Source organism: Dryas octopetala, chromosome 6, assembly GCF_963921425.1.
Source record: "Dryas octopetala chromosome 6, drDryOcto1.1, whole genome shotgun sequence".
NCBI lineage: Eukaryota > Viridiplantae > Streptophyta > Magnoliopsida > Rosales > Rosaceae > Dryas > Dryas octopetala.
The window spans coordinates 5,467,074-5,485,526 of NC_141371.1; the positions used below are offsets into that span (position 1 = coordinate 5,467,074).

The 18,453-nt window shown below is 36.4% G+C and overlaps 4 protein-coding genes and 1 non-coding gene across 5 annotated transcripts; 2 read left to right on the forward strand and 3 right to left on the reverse strand.

Annotated features, from left to right (window-relative positions):
* Positions 1-2,634: 2,634 nt before the first annotated feature.
* LOC147281546 (glutathione S-transferase U8-like) lies at positions 2,635-5,299 on the reverse strand. Its single transcript, XM_086246572.1, has 4 exons — positions 4,968-5,299; positions 3,943-4,189; positions 3,180-3,289; positions 2,635-2,642 (listed from the first exon to the last, which is right to left on the reverse strand). Exons 1-4 carry the CDS (start codon positions 5,278-5,280, stop codon positions 2,635-2,637), a joined length of 678 nt encoding a protein of 225 aa, XP_086102698.1. The 5' UTR covers positions 5,281-5,299.
* Positions 5,300-8,275: 2,976 nt separating this feature from the next.
* Positions 8,276-11,791, forward strand: LOC147281547 (rop guanine nucleotide exchange factor 7-like). Its single transcript, XM_086246303.1, has 7 exons — positions 8,276-9,069; positions 9,162-9,278; positions 9,421-9,575; positions 10,101-10,175; positions 10,257-10,547; positions 10,630-10,986; positions 11,078-11,791. Exons 1-7 carry the CDS (start codon positions 8,463-8,465, stop codon positions 11,588-11,590), a joined length of 2,115 nt encoding a protein of 704 aa, XP_086102429.1. The 5' UTR covers positions 8,276-8,462; the 3' UTR covers positions 11,591-11,791.
* A 266-nt stretch (positions 11,792-12,057) lies between these two features.
* Positions 12,058-12,129, reverse strand: TRNAP-AGG (transfer RNA proline (anticodon AGG)). The gene has a single exon. It is a non-coding gene; the product is annotated as a tRNA-Pro (tRNA).
* Positions 12,130-12,732: 603 nt separating this feature from the next.
* Positions 12,733-13,365, forward strand: LOC147281549 (uncharacterized). The gene is made up of 2 exons (XM_086248110.1): positions 12,733-13,132; positions 13,229-13,365. The coding sequence occupies exons 1-2, from the start codon at positions 12,793-12,795 to the stop codon at positions 13,243-13,245; spliced, it is 357 nt and encodes a 118-aa protein (XP_086104236.1). The 5' UTR covers positions 12,733-12,792; the 3' UTR covers positions 13,246-13,365.
* Positions 13,366-14,299: 934 nt separating this feature from the next.
* SIS (E3 ubiquitin-protein ligase RLIM-like protein) lies at positions 14,300-17,267 on the reverse strand. Its single transcript, XM_086248109.1, has 6 exons — positions 16,771-17,267; positions 16,015-16,099; positions 15,630-15,805; positions 15,086-15,146; positions 14,940-14,987; positions 14,300-14,598 (listed from the first exon to the last, which is right to left on the reverse strand). The coding sequence occupies exons 1-5, from the start codon at positions 16,885-16,887 to the stop codon at positions 14,971-14,973; spliced, it is 456 nt and encodes a 151-aa protein (XP_086104235.1). The 5' UTR covers positions 16,888-17,267; the 3' UTR covers positions 14,300-14,598; positions 14,940-14,970.
* Positions 17,268-18,453: the final 1,186 nt, after the last annotated feature.

Here is an 18,453-nt window from a genome sequence, read left to right on the forward strand (position 1 = left end):
TAGTATATTAACGAGGTCGAACCTCAAGGAGTGATGTAAAACGTTACACTAAGCTTAAACTTAAGTTAATTTAAAACTAACCTAATTTGGAAATTTTGTTGGTTTGTGAGGCAACTTAAAAGAAAATGCAACTAAAGTCTAAAGCAAATAAAGTAGATGAAAGGAAAATAAAATAAATTAAGGGGCAAAAATTTAAATATTAAATCTAGAGAGGAAAACAACAACTTTTTGGTTTTGAAAGTTAAATAATGGTATACGAACCAATGTTAGGGTTCCACACCACTATGAACACATCAAGTGAGATTTTTAGTAATTTTCTCAAAAAGGAGGGCATCCAAGAGTCACTTGATGCCTTCTTACAAATATAAATATGATTTGAGCACAAAAATTGAAGATTTATATGACCTTAATTTTGCTTAAAAAATACAAAATTTAAGCAACTCAAGTAAACAAAAAACTAAGGAACAACTAGAGTTCAAAAAGGTTTATGTTTAAAAGATTAATTATAAAACTAAAATGTAGAAAGAAGATCTAACTACCCATAATATATGACATTATGGGTGAAAGATGGTCTCTTTCTCATTTTAATATCAAGATCTAAACAAGGGAAAAATTAACATAAAAGCCTCCCTTGATAATATTCATGGTGGTGCTTCCCCCTTACCTTAGTAAGGGAGTTTAGTGATCACTCATGAGCTTAGAATTTAAACAAAAATAAAAAAAGAAATAAACAAGCATGTAATTTAAAGAACAAGAAAATAAATAATGCTACTAACCATAAAAGGCATAAAGTAAATAAAAAATTAGGAGAAGAGATAGGAGAGACATGAATTAAAGTTTCATTAAATAAGGGAGGTGATTTTCGCACTCCTCTTTTCTCTATTTTCACTCCTTCTTATTTTTTTAAATGTTTGTATATATTTTTATTATTTATTTTTCACATATACTCTTTAGCTTTTAATTATAAAATGTCACGTATGCAACATTAAATCCTACACATTTAATTTTTAAAATTATCATAATAATATATCTATTTCTATAACTCTCTTTTAAAAAGGAAGAAAAAAAACTTATATAATTCTTTACACTTATGTTCGTCTTCTTGATATATAGTACATTTAGCTCTCTTTTCTTATTAAGCTATCATATGACATTCATTTTTTTTAAAATAAAATATGCTACAGATTAGTAGTGGTTGCTATGGGAACATTTTTCTTAGAAGTGTCAAAAGACCCAAAAATGAGGGAGTGGACTAATTGAAAATCCCAATTAATTTCATAACACAAAACCCACCATCAAAAGAAGAAGAAGATACATAAATCATGATCCTCATGAAGAAATGAAAAAAAAAAAAAAAAGACAGACTAAATATTTTCCTAATGAAAGTATAGAATGATGATTGAAAGCAAGTATAAGACTGGTTCACATAAATCATGACCCTCATGAAGAAAAAAAAAAATATGACAGACTAAATATTTTCCTAATAAAAGTATAGAATGATGATTGAAAGAACGAACATGATTGGTTTACAAAAAAAAAAATGGCTTTGAAGGCAAAGAGATGCAATATGAAGAAAATACAACGAGAGAGAGAGAGAAAATTACTTATTTTTATTTTTTTAATAACGATGAGAGAATTTAGGAAAAAATAATAATTATTGAAAGATAATTAAAATAAAAATTCAATAGGCATAAAGGGTAAATTTGAAAAAATATATAATAAAAATATACAAAATACATTAAAAAAGGAGATAGAGTGCAAATGAAGAAAAGAGGAGTGCGAAAATCGTCTCCCTTAAAAAGTTCAAGAAAATTAGATTTCTATTCTCTCTCCTATATTATAGCCAAAAGGCTTGAAAGAGAAATCCTAGAAATTAAAAGTGTAGAGAAAAAGATATAAAGAAGGGGCTGAAGGCTCCTTTAATAGGCAAAGTAGGTCGTGTGATGAGGAAAGGATCAGCACAAAAGTTGGTGCATGGCTGAAAATATATGAGATTTCTACCATATGGTGCGCAGCTATAAGCTGAGAGAGAGAGAGAGAGAGAGAGAGAGAGAGAGAGAGAGAGAGAGAGAGAGAGAGAGAGAGAGAGAGAGAGAGAGAGGCGCACATGAAGGCTGGAGAAAGGCTGTCAACAACCCGGCCCGCGCCACGTGTCAAAGGCTGATTGGCAGTGAGAGAGATTAATCAACGAAAAGAGAGGTGGAAGGAAAGAGAAGCTGGGCTGCTGGGACGCGTGTCAGCAAGGAAAGAAGGGGAGAGAGTTAGTGCGCCACGTGTCACCGCAGCATTGGAGGAGAAATGATTAATGTTATGAAGCCTGCTGCTGTCTTGAAGTGTGGCTTGCGGCTTCACAGGGAATTGTGAGTGAGAGAGAGAGAGAAGAAAAGAGGGAGCGGCTCGGCTTGTTCGGCTCCAGGCGGCTTCAGTGGGACGCGTGTCGCAGGCCAGAGGAAAAAGAGGCGGGAAGGGAAGCTTCTGGGAAGCTTCCTCCCAGTCTTGTGACGCTTCGACTTCCAGCAGCGGGCTGGGCCTGGGCTTGCACAATGGGCCGTCTGGGAACAGGGCTTTCTTTTTCTTCCCTCTTGGGCTGGGCTTGTTCACTTCTCTTTTATTCTTTTCCTTGGGCTTTTAACTTCAAAAACCTACAAAACACAAATAAAATTAAAAATTCATAATATTAAAAACTAGTCTAAAATAAAACAAACTTAATAAAATCTAGAAAAGAAAAAGGAAACCAATAGAACCAAGTAAAAAAAAAAAACTAGATAAAAAATTATATATAAAATGAGCTCAACATTGCTTTAAACATATCTACAAGATGAACACCAAGAAGATTATTGAAGAATTTTGAATCTCATTCTCCTATGTTTTTCCAGTTTTATTTGAAGAAGTAATTGGTGTTTCCTGGCCCACGGTTGTGTGTTGGGCTTGTAAATGAGTTTATTTTGTGTTGGGCCTTGGCTCCCAATTCACAAAAACCAGTCTAAGAGTTCGACTACAGGAATAACCAGTTGATTGGGACATTGTAATATGATTCAGCAACTTTTAATTTCAATCACATTGTAACAAGGATCACATACATAAAGATAAAGATAAGAGTCTACATTTATTCTTATAGCTTTTCATGACCCTATGAAATGATATAAGCTTGCATTGCAAGGCATCTATGAACCATTTACTTGGAAGTAGTGGTGCTTCACTGCTTCCATAGCGAGCTTGGAAGAAAGCAAGTAGTTTATCACTAGGAGGCAGACATTCCTTAATAACATTGTGGCTGACAAAATCTGTTGGAAATTGATTAAAAATAAAAAGAAGGTTTGCTGCCACAGTTTTGTTTGAAAGGAGAAGAACCATGATGAAAAAGGGTGCTGTAGCATGGTGTGATAGAGACAAGCCTCCTTGAAACAAGGAGGGCTGTGACAATTGATAGGTAGGGGGCTGGGGAGCTGTGGGCTAGTTGGATCAAGTTGAAAACCAACTCTTGGTCTTTATTAGTTGGCACCTAAAATAAAGAAAATTGATGACTGTCTTTTGTTTGTTGACTTCGGTGGATGAAAGAGTTCACCCACTGCAATTGTTTATAAGAAGCAGCAACCCTTTCATTCAAGTAGCAAGGCATTAGAGAAGCAAGCCTAGTGAGCTTCTGAGTGCAGAGAGGAATAAACAAGAGTGCAATACTCTTGGATGAGAAAGAGAGTTCTTGGGAAATTCTATGAGTGTGGGTGTACAAGGATTTATGGGATTGGGTTATGTGATGTAACTCAAGCGTGTCTTGTACTATTTGTATTCTCATAGTGAAGAACAAATATCTCTGGTGGACGTAGGCAGAAATTTGCAGAACCACGTTAATCTTGTGTGCATTATTTTTATTTCTCTAAAAGAGGATCTTGGAGGAGATTTGGAAATACTCTCAAGTTCATATTGAGAGGTCCAGTTTTCCCAACAAAATGGCATAGCTTGGGGAGTTTCTCTTTGGTTAACAGCTCCACTTCCAACATTTGTTGAAGAGCTTTAAGCCAGTGGCCTGTGAAACTAGCAACAATATCCACCAGTCCAATAGTTTCTCCCCCAAAGAACTTGTTATCCTTGAGCTCATTTTCAAGTATTTTCAGAAGCTCACAAGCTTCTTCCACAGCCCTTTCACGATCCTCATTGTCCCTAATAACTTTCAGTAGCGCAGGAAAGCATTAACCAAATACCAACAAACAATTTGAGATTAATTTAGCATGTGCCTAATAGCTAATCACATATATAATACTGTGCCAAACTAGTGGCAAATATCAGGTGATGACAATATAGGGAAGAAAATAGGACTATATGTACTAAATGGGTCAGAATTAATACAAAATAAATTAAAGTTTGGATGTAGTATTTGGAAGAACCGATAAATTTTCTAATGTTTAGATTTGTAAAGTTGAATTATTAAGTTTCAAGTTTTGTAAACTTACTTTGTTACTTATTAAGTGTGATGAATTTAAATATTGAATTTACAGGGCTTGTTTGGTCCTAGATCTTAGGTCTCGGGTCTCAATTCTAAGGTTTGGGTCTAATGTCTCGGATCAAGATTTTAAGTTTAGTTTTTAAGTTCGGATCTCGAATCCATTGCGGTGTAGGTCTTCGGTCTTGGGTTTGAATCCTCAGACCCGAGTCTTGGATCTAAAGTCATGAGTATCGAAATTAGGATCCAAAGGTAGGGGTCATGTGTCTTTTCATAGATACAATTAGCCTATAAATTTGAAATTAACACCTACTTATGAGAAATGTAAAAATGCGATTTTGGACTCCAACATCTCATTTTCAAATCGCTCCAAAAATTCACATTTCCATCTATAGTGGTCTAGTTCCCAAACAAAATACTTTAGCAATATTATGAGATGGTAAATCGCATCTTAATACCAAATCCCACCTCCAACTCCCTCATCCAAACACACTAATATAAGTCCAAAGTTTGATATAATTAATTACCTTTTCATCAATGAAGGTAGCCCAGAAGCGTGCCATGGATCTTTCATAAGGGTCTTTAGGCAAAATGGGAAAACCTTCCTTCCATGTCTCGTCAATGTATTCAAGGATAACAAGGGACTCTGCAATTGATTTCTCATTGTGTAAGAGCACAGGGACCTTCTTGTGAACTGGGTTGTATTCCACAAGCAAAGGACTCTTGTTCTGCAGGTCCTCTTCAAAGTATTTGTAATCGACACCTTTCAGTTTCAGAGCCATTTCGACTCTCCGACTAAAAGGGCTTACCCAAAAGCCAAACAGCTTCACTTCTTCAGCCATGAAAACACTAATTAACTCCATCTTACACTAAAAGAGATTTACAGTCTCCTGTGTATATGACTGGTTTTTCCTTCTGGGTATTATAGAGTTTTGCTTGGCCTCTACGACCCCTGTTCAATAGTCAGTCAATAATCATTCATTCATTCTAAAATGGGAGTCGGCATCTACACAATACTTCGTTGACAATTTTTTCATCGATCCTCAGCATTTACACAATACTTGTTTATTTTTTGCCATTGAGTAATTACCATGCATGTTAGCTTATGTAAATTATAAATGTCCGTGTGTTTAGTCAACGCATAGCGTTAATAGGGGCTGGCTCTGGGTGCATTGGGCCTAGACCACTAGCAGGATCACCATTACCAGTTTACCACTGCTAACCAACTAGCAAAGAAGAAAGAATTGGACTCTAGCTAGAAGGCTACTGGCGCATGGGTCTACAAACCTTGAAACTGGGCTTATGCTTATTGAACATGGTGGGCCGGGCCACAATACGGTGTTGAGAGAATTGAACATTCCATATTGCAAAAATATAGTATTACATAGTTGCATATGAGTTGCTTTTGAATTAAATGCTCTAATTTTCTTCAAGATATCAGATTATGTTATACACATGTGAAGTCCAACAGCCACACGTGCTCCTACATCTCCTAATATAAATTGTTCACATGTTATGTTTGAGTAAAGCCACACGTACGTTGCATAAGGGCCAATGCCACAAAAAAAAATTACTAATCTTTTTAACGTTTATCATGTGTTTATACACAAAACAATATCGTTTTAGGGTTCAAGGGTATGCGTTTTGGGTGTAGCATTTAGTATTTAGGATTTACATTAGACAAAAGAAAGATGATCATATAAAAGTCTAAAACGATGCAAATTTAGATAAAATTTCAAGACGAACACTGAAAATATCAATAGAGGATTTATAGACGTACATAAGAGAGGCAATAATAACATGCTTTCAAATATAATGTAGAGGTGAAGAAATTATTTTTTTTGGGAGATAGTGGTGAAGAATTTATTGATGCAGTATTATATGCCACTTTGATTTTTCAAATTTCAAAATGGATAACTTGTAACTACATATGCTCATTCACACCATTCACACCTCTAGGCATATCATCTTTATTGTACAAGTACATTTGTAAAAGCTCCAACACAATATTTTACCTCTTTCTGGAAAGAAAACACAAGCTTTAACTAGGAATCATAATCCAACAACAAAAGTGCTCTTCCATGGGCTCAAGGCTTTTTTTTTTTTTCTTTCAATTTCAGTACATCAGAAGCAGCTTGAAAATGAAGTTAAGTCTTTCCCTCTACACTTATTCAAATTAGCAGTCAACATCAAACAAGGTGGTAAGTGGTTGAGAGGAGCCTAGCTTTCTTGGGATACATTTCTGATCAGTTGGAACAACCGGCACCAGCATCATAAGTTCATAACATCATCCATCAGATAGAAATTGAAATCTATAATTAAAGCCTTGCGCGGAAAGTCACGTCCCCAAGAGATTCATTTGTTGGGGGCATCCTGTGCATTGAATTGTAGATGGTAGAGTCTAGCTACAGAGTTGTTATGTATTGATTATTAAGATTTCATGATTTAGATCCCAACTCTAACTCTTTGTTACAAACTAAATTGGCTATTTTCATGAAAATGCTTCCAATTGTCCTATTCATAATCATAGATCATAGATGTCTGCATGCATAAAATGCTCTAAGATTTAATACTGATTATGATGAAATTTGCTCCAATTAAAAATCCTTGTTTAAGCAAAATATGCATTAGAGTTTACCAAAATAGAAATATTTACTTCATGGAATCAAATTCAATATCTAATATCTTCCATACTAAAAGTGGACTTTCTACCTATGGATGTGTGAGAGTTAAACACAATAGCACCTATATGACAAAAAGTGCAAAAAACACAAAACAAATATATGTAACACCTATGCTACAAAAACCACTCTGCATCTCCAAAATGCCCTTTTATACCTTTTTTCTATTGAACAGTACCCAATCTTTAAAGCCCCAAAACAAACTTCACTGCAGACTAAATATTTATGAAGTTTTAATGCCACTTTTCAATGGTATTAAATTTTTATTAAACCTTATAAGCATTGATCCCAATCTAGTAATCTACACCAACCGTTCTTTCACATTCAAATTCAAACATCTTACCCATTTTAGATAAACTTGACTGCTTGAGACTAGATATCCATGAAAGAAATAATAATGGAATCTTTATTTGTATATATCATTTTGTAATTTGCAAACAACTCTAACATCAGGGATATGATAAACTTTTAAAAACTAGGAGTTTATTTTGTAAGATATACAATAAGACCTGGGCTATTCCACCATATGACCACAACTTTGTTTTGTATTTCCAAGGTGGTTTACCTCTTATCTAAATAGTATATGGGCTTGTCTCTGCTTCAAAACTCAAAAGCAGGCTGGTTTTACTAGAATGCCCCGGACCACATCTCAATGACCAAACTAGCCTGGCCTTCTTTGGAATTCTGCAATTCTGCCCTGCAGACAAAACATTTTTTTTCTTGTAAAAGGTTATGTAAATAGCTAAACAGTGTGACAGACAAGGTGGAGCGGAAGCATAGTAAAGGGGGAGACATCATTGAGAACCATGCACACATGACACATCCTTTAAATTCTTTAATGGTGATCATTCAACAGTATCAGAAAAAACTTGAGGAAGAAGGGTAGTGTAGTCACTTCAACACCAAAACGATATTGCCTGAGGAGGTGCAACTTACAAACATAATCAAGGATAAACTGGTAGACATCTTTGAGAGATCCGTCGATTACACGACTCCCATAACCTTTGTTTATTATATTTTTCAAACCCAAGTTAGAATTAATTAATTAATACACTTATCATTTTAGAACTCTTGTTTAAGCGAAGCAAAGTAATGCTACAGAGAGAGAGAGAGAGAGACAGAGTCACTGGCAGTTTGCGGTCTGATTATGTTTAAAGATACGCTCTTGTAAGTTCAAATGTATGTCGCTCTCTCGCTCTTCATGTGTTTCAGCAAGCTTCAGTAATCATGACTAGCCTCCCATTTTTGTTCATATAAATAAGGCAAAGCTCCTTTGCTTCTATCCACCATTTTTCTCCATATTTTACCAGCTGCCTTTCACTATCAGACATGGTTGAGACCCCATGGATGGAGCTTTCACTCACCAAGAGGAAAGAGAAGGAACCCAGCTACAAAATCAACAGCTCAAGCTTTGTCTGCCATTGGTGAGGCTCAGAGGCTTATATAACCACAACCCATTTCCCATTTTTGGTTTCTGGGTGTCAAAGTACCTTCGGAACTTGTCTTCTAGAGCTCGAATCTCTAATTCGTGTTGCTTGGGAAGGCTTCATTACCATGGTATGGTAGTCAATAACTCTGCCTTTTGTGCTTCGCCTGGTTTTGTTGAAGAAGGAAAAGCTGTAATGGAGGGTTTGGTTGGAAAAAATGAAGGCATTGAAGGGAAAAGTGAGGACTTTGGTGAAAGTGTGGGTCAAGTTGGGACCTTTTCCGATTTGATTGAGGAGAAGGGTCGTGAAAGCAGCTCAAGTTCAGATTTTTTGACATCTGAGACCACTGGGCATGAGGAGCAGAGTCACAGTAGCTCTGAAGAGTCATCTTCGCCACCCTCATTGGGTTGGCCTATTCAGAAAGCTGAGGCGCCAGATTGTACCAGTCTGGACGGTACTGAAACTGCAGAGACAACCCATTTGGATGATAGGAAATTAGAGAAACAAGGGTCCAAAATATCAGGTATTACCTCTATTTCATTCACACTAAGGCATATGTCAATTTGAGGATTTTTCTTATTAGAAAAATGATGATTGTGGTTCATGGGCTCGTAGAGACTGAGATGATGAAGGAAAGGTTTGCAAAATTGTTGCTTGGAGAAGATATGTCAGGTTGTGGAAACGGGGTTTGTACAGCATTGGCTATATCAAATGCCATTACTAATCTTTGTGGTATGTAATTTTAATTTGCTATCTCATTGTCTTCAAATCCTGGCTTGTTTGATTTTGCTTTGCTATTTAACGTAAATTTTGTTTGTAGTATCTTTGGCTTTCTTGTGATGGTTGTTTTTCTCATTCTCTGTTCCCTTTATAGCTACCCTATTTGGGCAACTTTGGAGACTAGAACCTCTACCGCTAGAGAAGAAATTGATGTGGCGAAGAGAGATGGAATGGCTTCTTTGTGTGAGTGATCACATTGTTGAGTTGATACCTTCTTGGCAGACTTTTCCAGATGGAAGCAAATTGGAGGTACAATCTGATTCCAGCATGGATAATTGGAACAATATATATCTTTCAGCTTTCTATATCCCCCTTTGCACAATTATATTTATTATACTATTTGATTCATCAACCATTCAAACACCCCCAATGGCCTCCCAACACATTACATGGTGTAAATCATTTATCAGTACTAAATGCCAGAATCATTTGCAGATATTGTCATTCCAAATAAAATTTTAGAGATAGGGGCAACTGCAGCTTTGATGGGAGCTTTCATTACAAACATCTCAAAGAATAGTTAAAACTTTAAATTGTGAGTTTAAGTAAACAAATTATATGTATAAATCGCAGTAAAGAATCTTTAATTTCGATGCACTATAAATGATGAATTTGAAATGAAAATGCATGCTTATAGTCTTTATGCTCATATAACTGATGTGATAATATGGTGATTGGCAACTATTAAGTGTAGGGTAACAAAATTTTTGATTTAAGTGGTGTCAAATGATCAGTTCCTTGAAGTTGTTCTGACTTATTTACACTTCAATTCAGGTCATGACTTGCAGACCCCGCTCAGATCTTTATGTTAATCTCCCGGCCCTTCGTAAATTGGATAACATGCTTCTTGTAAGCTCTTCAAACACTTCTTTGTCTGTAATTTAGATCCAGTTTCACAAGTTCCATTCTGAATTTAGTCAATCCTTGCAGGAAATATTAGATGGTTTTGATAATAATGAGTTCTGGTATGTTGACCAAGGGATTCTGGCCCCAGATGCTGATGGGTCATCCTCTTTCCGAAGAGCGTTTCAGCGCCAAGAGGAAAAGTGGTGGCTACCTGTGCCCCGAGTTCCTCCTGGAGGACTCCATGAAAACGCAAGAAAGCAATTGCAGCACAAGCGTGATTGCACGAACCAAATATTAAAAGCTGCCATGGCGATAAATAGTATTACTTTAGCTGATATGGAAGTCCCTGAGCCGTATCTGGAAGCTCTTCCAAAGGTTTGAAACATCCTCAAGATTTTATTGATATGCAATTACAAGGACATGTTTGTTAAAATTTTGCTTTAACTTTTGGTTTCAGAATGGAAGAGCAAGCTTAGGGGATTTTATTTATCGATACATTTCATCAGATCAATTCTCTCCCGAATGTCTGCTTGATTGTGTTGATTTGTCCTCTGAGCATCAAGCTATAGAGATTGCTAACAGAGTGGAGGCCTCAATCTATTTGTGGCGCAAAAGAACAAACTCAAAACCCACAAATAATACGTCCAGATTTAGTTCAAAGTCATCATGGGAAATGGTCAAGGAGCTGATGGTTGATGCAGACAAAAGGGAGTTGCTTGCAGAAAGAGCAGAAAGTCTATTGCTTTGCTTGAAGCAACGCGTCCCCGGTCTTCCACAGACAGCCCTTGATATGAGCAAGATTCAGTACAATAAGGTTTCAACTTTGTCTCTATCAAATATTTGTTCTCATTTATGCCTTTATTTTTTGTTCATTGCACTTAATTGGTCAAATTTGTTCTGTCTAGGATGTTGGAAAATCCATCTTGGAGAGCTATTCAAGGGTTTTGGAGAGCCTGGCATTTAACATCGTTGCACGCATTGATGATCTGCTTTATGTTGATGACTTGACCCGGCATTCTGATCAGTTGTCATCAATCTCCAAAGTCAGTGTGATTTCGCACAAGAGCACTCCTATTCCATACTCAGTGCCCGTCTCAAGCACTCCGTACAAAACAGCGTTCACCACACCAAGCTTTTCACCTGGACAGCTAGCTAGCCCTCTAAGGGGAGAAAGATCACCATTCATCACCAGCAGCAAGATTCCTCAGCATGGATTGGGGGTAAAAAAAGTTCTGACTGATTATCTCAGTATTGATACGAAGGGAAAGGATTGCGACAATCCAATTGAGAAACCAGATTCAGTATCAAACACAATGCAAGAAGTAACGCTGGCATCTCAAATGGGAATAGATTCTTTAGAGTGTACAAAAGCAGCAATAAGCTCGCCGGCAACACAGGACTCAGTCACACAAGAATGAATCCACAGGCTGCTTGAACTAGCTACTTTGTGCATTCCTCTGTAGACATAGGAGGGACTTTGAGAGTGAGGAGGGTTCATTAGGTTGTTGACTGTTGTTTACAGTTTTGAGTTTGTTCGCTGTTTGATCTGCGTCAAACAGTGATTGTAAAGAGAGAACTAAATCCTACACTGCTTCGGACAGAAATTATGAATTCTTGTTAATTTTTCTCATGCCGTACAAAATGTGATAAAACCCAGTGTAATAGTATTTATGTATGTGCCTATAAGCCTATTGGCAGACTTTGCTATAGCATTTCCTGAATAGACATGATTCAGGGTTGGGACTCAGTGTTAAATTACTGGGCACCTTGGAATTTACATAAAAAAAAAAAAAAAGATTCCAGTGCTGGAATCGCCATTGTGTTCAACAGAAACGTCAATGCAAGGTAAAACAAGGAAAACTTGCATGAAAGCATGAAGAAAAAAGGGGCATTCCGAGAATTGAACTCGGGACCTCTCGCACCCTAAGCGAGAATCATACCACTAGACCAAATGCCCACATTTGTTAGTCTCGTGACATTATTTTATATTTACTAACTTTCAAAGCTTGGTAAAGAATCGTCTATGAGATTACGAATTTCCACATCAGTCATCAAGAAAAACACTTCTATTTTGTGGCATAATTTTCCAACTGCAATTGAATTCCGCTGGAAATTATGCCTTAATCTTTTAGAAGAGAAAATTCTGGTTAATCTAGTGTGCTTGTGCTAGTTGGTTACACGTTGCAACAAGGAAGGGGACCTTCCAATTCCATATATGGTCGGTAATGTAGTTTGGAGAATTGGGGTGAGGTGTCTCAACAACAAGGTTTTTCAGGTTCTTCACTGTCAGTAATGGCAACATATCTGGAAGGAGTTACAACAAGCAATTAATTATGTAATGATATCTATATTGAAGACACCAACCCCAATTGGAGCAAAGTGAAACACATAACCCTCAGACCAATTCTTGTACCCCAAAGTGCTGCATTAAAAAAGGTTGTTTGGTTCTAGTGCTGGTTCCACTAGGACTAAGTGGAGATTGGAGAAAACCCATAAACTTTGTGCTCTGATTGAAGTGCTATAAAACCCTGATCATACAGGTACATTCTTGCATTGTGACATTGTGAGATAAACTGTGAGATAGCCTGAAACTGGTGCATTGTGAATTAAGAACAACAAAATGGAGACTCCAGTGAAGTTCATTTGCATTCTGGGATTGCTTGCAGTGATCAGCATTACCGGCCTTGAAAGGGTTGATGGGGCAAGTGCTTGTGGGAAGTCCAGTCCCGACGATGAGGCCCTGAAGCTTGCTCCTTGTGCAGTTGCAGCACAAGATGCAAGAGCTTCTGTTTCTGATGGTTGCTGCCAGCAGGTGAAGAGAATAGGGCAGAACCCAAGCTGCCTCTGTGCTGTTCTGCTTTCTGACACTGCCAAGAGCTCTGGTGTCAAGCCTGAGGTTGCCATAACCATCCCCAAGCGCTGCAACTTTGCCAACCGCCCAGTGGGTTTCAAGTGTGGAGGTAAGTATATTTACTTATCATTATGTCCTTTTTTTTTTTTTTAATCTTATATTGTTCTGTGACTAATACCCCAATACCATAATGTTAATGTTGCAGCTTATACACTTCCATGATTGGATACAAAGAAAGAGTGAAGGCCATGGACAGGTCACTATTTGGGAATAAAAACTAGTAGCTTGCATCATGTATGAATCCTTATTGGATAATAAAAGTATGCAATTTCAGTGTGGGAAGTGCATGTGATTTTTCTTTTTCGGTCAGAAAAACTGCATGTGATTGAATAGTTACTTTTCTTTGTTTTTTGGGCCTACCATTTTCTTCTGAGCTTAGACTCAGAAACCCAACAATTAGTTGCCAAAAAGAATTGGACTTGCACAGAGCCCTGTTTACTGAGATGACTCAGATGAGTATGTTATAAGCTGAAATGAATGATTGAACCATTGGAGACAAACATTCATTGTAAAATCAAAATCAAACCCAACTTTGTAAAAGCGTGGCTGCAGAATCTTCATCCACATCTACAAACTTCTTTAACGACCATGGAAAGCAATATCACACCAGACATGGATAAGGACTAGTACTTTAACCTGTAGGTCACATTTGGGTAGGGAATAACCTTGACTCAAAATCTGAAAGCTTGGATAAGAAATAGAAAGGACAGTTTGGAGGCAAAACAGGTCGACAGGTCGCAAAGATAATTTTGGTTTTGCTGGGCCACACGGCCCACACCACCTTTGAAGAGTGATTTGTTAGTTAGTATTATGTGGCACTTCAATGGAATCTCAAATTTGAGGTAAGAAAGAAACTGAACAGAATAGGAGTATCATAAGAATAAACAGTGTTGGACCATCACATCCAATAAGACCTGTAACTGTTAAACTGGGGCATCAAGAGCAAATAGAAACCGGACAGAATGTGAACAAAGATGACATTTTTTGACTTGTGTGGCAAGGAGGTGAAGATAACCCTATCATTTCAAGAATACATTGTGTGATTTAGAAAACCAAATGACAACTCATGTGCAGTGTACAACATAGGCCCTCAAATGTGAACATATCATGACTAGCTTCCACGTTCTGATGCATGCCATCAGTCAGATTTTCATTCTCAGGAATCTCAGGTAACAAATGTCATGGACCACAGATGTAAATAACAAGAAGAATAAAATGGAGCTAAAGAAAACCATGCAATTGGGAGTTCAACCATACAATTATATATATATATATATATAACTGAAAGTACTTCATATCTAAATTTTCTACTACTTAATAGTAGCTGAAAAATTTAAGTCACTAAACTGAACATCCCTTACAGTAAAGAGAGTACCTTCATATTTTTTTACAGTAAAACTAAAGATGCTTATATATAACTACAACTGTTCCATATGACTGACTGATTGTTTTTGGGCTGGAGGAAAACGAACCAGCCATCCATGATGATCTGCTGCTACCCTATTTCCTATTTATCTGCAAAGCACATACACAAACAGAAACCCGTTTTAGTTAAATCAACTTCAAACTAGGAAAATATATGACACCATGAAATCAAATTACATAAATTAAATGAACTAATAAACTTTTGTTAAGATAAATGACCACTAATATAGTATATCAAACCAAAGAGTAAGATTCTAAAGGTGGATGTAAAGATTCACCAAACTTGTACTTCAGGAAAGTTCAAACAGAACATGACCAAGGTTTGCCAAAAGAAAAAAGAAGTGTTATGTCATCGAATAACTCTCCATCTACTATGCCTAGTAAATGTTTCAGAAATAATATACCTTTCCTTTTTATAAAGAATAATATACCTGATGAGTATATGCCTCGGACAATGAGTTCTTAATAATAGAGAGACCCTACAGATGGAAAAATATAGAAGAAAAAATGTTAGAATAGTACATACAGATTCCAGAAAGGCAGTTCATGCACCTGTACAAAAATTGCAGTATCATACCTTGCCACCAGTTTCCTCTAGAAGCACTCCCTGAATCATCTTCACTCCCATCTTTCTTGAACTGGAATAATCACAATAAAAGTTTTAAGGTCCTTGAACTAAGAGCAACAATAATCTAATGGAATTTCCTAAATATTGATTATAATAAGTTTGTGAAATTTCCTATATTGCCTGCCAGGACTGCAGGACAGAACATGAGAGAGAGAGAGAGAGAGAGAGAGAGAGAGAGAGAGAGAGAGCACTCAAATGAAGTCTTTTATATCTAAGTCAGGCTTAGATATAAAACTCTAAGTCGGGGATTAAACCAGAGCCATGTCCCAGAAACTTCAAATGACCCAATATATATCAAACCTAAAGCTCATCAAGAAGATTATCTGAATGTGGAATTTTTCTGACAGGTGTACTAGTTAAATCTCAAATCCAATTTACGTGTCTGCATTATGCCTGGTGAAAAATCTCAAAGAGGCGTGCTCATAGAACCAATGCCTATAACTGACAATTGTTTGAGCAAAATATATATATATATATATATATATATGCTCACCATAGAGTTCAATCCAGGGCTCTGGTTACTCTGGGGATGAGAATAGATTTCTTGGCCACCATAATAGATTGATGAACTGAGATGACATGGTTGTAATTTTTGATCCTGAAAGATTGAATTCATGTACTTATTTGGCATATTCTGACTCTCATCTTCACTGCCATTACCGGTACCGCCTGCAGAAACAGTAGGGTAGACAGAAGGGGGCAATTTTCAAACACACAATTCATGTCTTAGCCTTTCAATAAAACCAAGAATTGTTGAATCTACAAATGAGAAACAGGATCACGCAAGGATACATTAACTTAGCTTATGCCTAACATGCAGAAAAAAGCCATCTATACACGATTGTAACAACAGATACAAGCTAGAAAACCATACAAACCTTGCTCTCCAGGCTTGGAGTTGAATGGTTCATCCGTGAGCTTTTTCCCAGTGACTTCAGAACGCAGAGATTCCCTCCCTAACACCTAAATCAACACGAAGCAAAGTCTCTCTCAGAACTTGTTACAGCATAAATAACAGAAGTCTGATAAAAACTAAGCCAAACCAAAAAAAATAAAAATGATACTCTAAGTAGTTTCAATTGAATTTGCAAAAGAACTTGCTAACTATGAAAAGCTTAGAGGAAAGATGAAGCAAAATCCATTCAAAGAACAAACATATACCAACATTATATAATTGTAAAGCCCTTCGTTAATAAAACTAGTGTAAGCTCTCATTGCAAATCTTGTTTTCATCAGCTTAACCCACTTTTTATCAATGACCAAAAATCTCTCAATTCAGCAAATATGGACATGTTGATAACAAATTTAGGCCTTCACCCAATTTGGGAAAATCATAGATAAACCCCATCAAGAGTTTATGAGCAGCAGTGCAAAAACAGGCACCCAACAATTCAAAATTAAATAAAGGTGACGACTTTGAGCTATATTCAACCAACAGACATAAAATTGCATTCCATGACCATTAAACAGAACAGAGCTAAAATTCTCAAAATTTAAAGCAATACCGCAAAATGCACATATAAAAATTACAACTAAAATGAAGAATTGAGGGCGACAACAAAAGAAACATAAGAGAATTCACAAATTCAGAAAAGAAAAAAAGACAAGAACTTGTACAGGGGGAATAGCAATACCTTCGAGGAAGGCGCAAATATAGACCCGAAAATCCCAGATGAAGACAATGACTCTTTGGACCCAAACAGCTCAGTAGTGAAGGAAGAAGACGACCCAGTTTGCTTTCTTCCTTCCATTCCTCTCTATCTCTCTTTCTCTCTCTCTCTCTCTCTCTCTCTCTCTCTCTCTCTCTCCCTATATATATATATTCTTATAAAACCCAAAGCTCTCTGTTTTATACCTGAACAGAGTGTGATATATATGGAAGAAGCACCGTCAATAAAAAGGGAAGCTTAATAAAGAAGAAACGGCAATAGGGAATTGGTTTTGCTGAGAAACAAACAGAAACCAACAGGACACGCACACAGACAGACAGAGCAAAATGGGAAACAGAGAAAGAGAGACGCGTGAATGATCAAAGGGAGGTATTGAGTAAAAACGAAACCGTCGCTCCCACCCAATTTATAAGCCAAAAAGGACGCCTACCCAATTCAAAATTTTTGATCTTTTTTTCTGCAAATATTTATTTAATTTATCTTGTATGATTTTCTCTTTCGGTTTCTCTGTTCGTAATTTTATTTTTTGCGTTTCTGTTTCTCGTCGTTCAACCTGTCGAAACAGTTTACAGATTTGCGCCACGTGGTACGGGAGAGCTCCTTGTGGGGCCTCCGGACGAGTCCCAACCTTTTACTGCCACGAGTACCCTAGTGGATAATAACAACCCCTACCCTACCGAAGCCCATTTTCGACTTTTCCTTGCTACTCTTTCGGTCTGTTTGGTCGATGAATAGCCTACCTATGGGTTCAGACCGTACAGTTTATAAAGAGAGAGAGACCCTTATGACCTTATCTTTTTATCTTGTCGGACCAAACAGAGATTGGTCTTCTTCACCCTTTCCCTCTTTTTTTAAGCTTAGATTTGGTACTTTCGAAGTTGGAAGTTACGGACAATATACGTATTCAGATAACACTAATGTTATATCGTTAAATTATGAATGATTATTAAGTTTAAGTAAAATTATATTTAGGGAAAATTTTCAAAAAAGACTTAAATTTTGACTTTTTTTGTCAATTAAGTATATGAATTATAGGTTATACTAATCGCCCCCTCAATTTTACTTTTGATGTCAATATGCCATTTTTGTTAGCTTGTTTTGTAATTTTTGTTTAAAAGTGATCACATGTCAGACATATGATCACTTTTTTAAAGATAAATTCATCATTGTACTTGTAATATAAAAACATAAAAGTCAAACCACTACACATAGTCATATGTGGTCATTTTTAGTACAAAAAATATAATTGGACTAACGGAATAAGTAAATTAGCTTCAAAATTAAAGTTAAGGAGGCATATTAATACAACTCATAATACGCATCTTGAATTGACACATGAGTCAAAGTTTAAGTTTTTTTTTTTTCCCTTATAATGTATCAAATACTAACTATGAATGAGATTATCAATTTAGGTAAAATTATATATAAAATTACAATATTAATATACAATTTAATAACATAACATGTCAAATATTATGATCCAAAAATTTTATTGTAATCCGAATACTGGAAAGGAGTAAAAGATCAATCATCCAATCTTTGTGATTGAATGTTTTGGATAAGAAAATTTTGATAAAGGTTGATGCAATTATTGGGTTAATGAAGAGTGAGATGGCGAAGTTGATATGTGAGTAAGGGGAGGGGTTA

What these genes read in the sequence shown, in the direction of transcription:
- LOC147281546 (XM_086246572.1), bottom strand. Translation starts at nt 5,280, where the DNA reads ATGGCTGAAGAAGTGAAGCTGTTTGGCTTTTGGGTAAGCCCTTTTAGT. An exon ending in GGCTACCTTCATTGATGAAA is followed by an intron (nt 4,190 to 4,967) that starts AGGTAATTAATT and finishes TGGTATTTGGTT; the next exon opens with AATGCTTTCCTGCGCTACTG. An exon ending in CCCAAGCTATGCCATTTTGT is followed by an intron (nt 3,290 to 3,942) that starts TGGGAAAACTGG and finishes TAATCAATTTCC; the next exon opens with AACAGATTTTGTCAGCCACA.
- LOC147281549 (XM_086248110.1), top strand. Translation starts at nt 12,793, where the DNA reads ATGGAGACTCCAGTGAAGTTCATTTGCATTCTGGGATTGCTTGCAGTG.
- SIS (XM_086248109.1), bottom strand. Translation starts at nt 16,887, where the DNA reads ATGGAAGGAAGAAAGCAAACTGGGTCGTCTTCTTCCTTCACTACTGAG. An exon ending in TATTTGCGCCTTCCTCGAAG is followed by an intron (nt 16,100 to 16,770) that starts GTATTGCTATTC and finishes GTGTTGATTTAG; the next exon opens with GTGTTAGGGAGGGAATCTCT. An exon ending in GCCCTGGATTGAACTCTATG is followed by an intron (nt 15,147 to 15,629) that starts GTGAGCATATAT and finishes TGATTATTCCAG; the next exon opens with TTCAAGAAAGATGGGAGTGA.
- LOC147281547 (XM_086246303.1), top strand. Translation starts at nt 8,463, where the DNA reads ATGGATGGAGCTTTCACTCACCAAGAGGAAAGAGAAGGAACCCAGCTA. An exon ending in ACAAGGGTCCAAAATATCAG is followed by an intron (nt 9,070 to 9,161) that starts GTATTACCTCTA and finishes ATGGGCTCGTAG; the next exon opens with AGACTGAGATGATGAAGGAA. An exon ending in AATTGGATAACATGCTTCTT is followed by an intron (nt 10,176 to 10,256) that starts GTAAGCTCTTCA and finishes CAATCCTTGCAG; the next exon opens with GAAATATTAGATGGTTTTGA.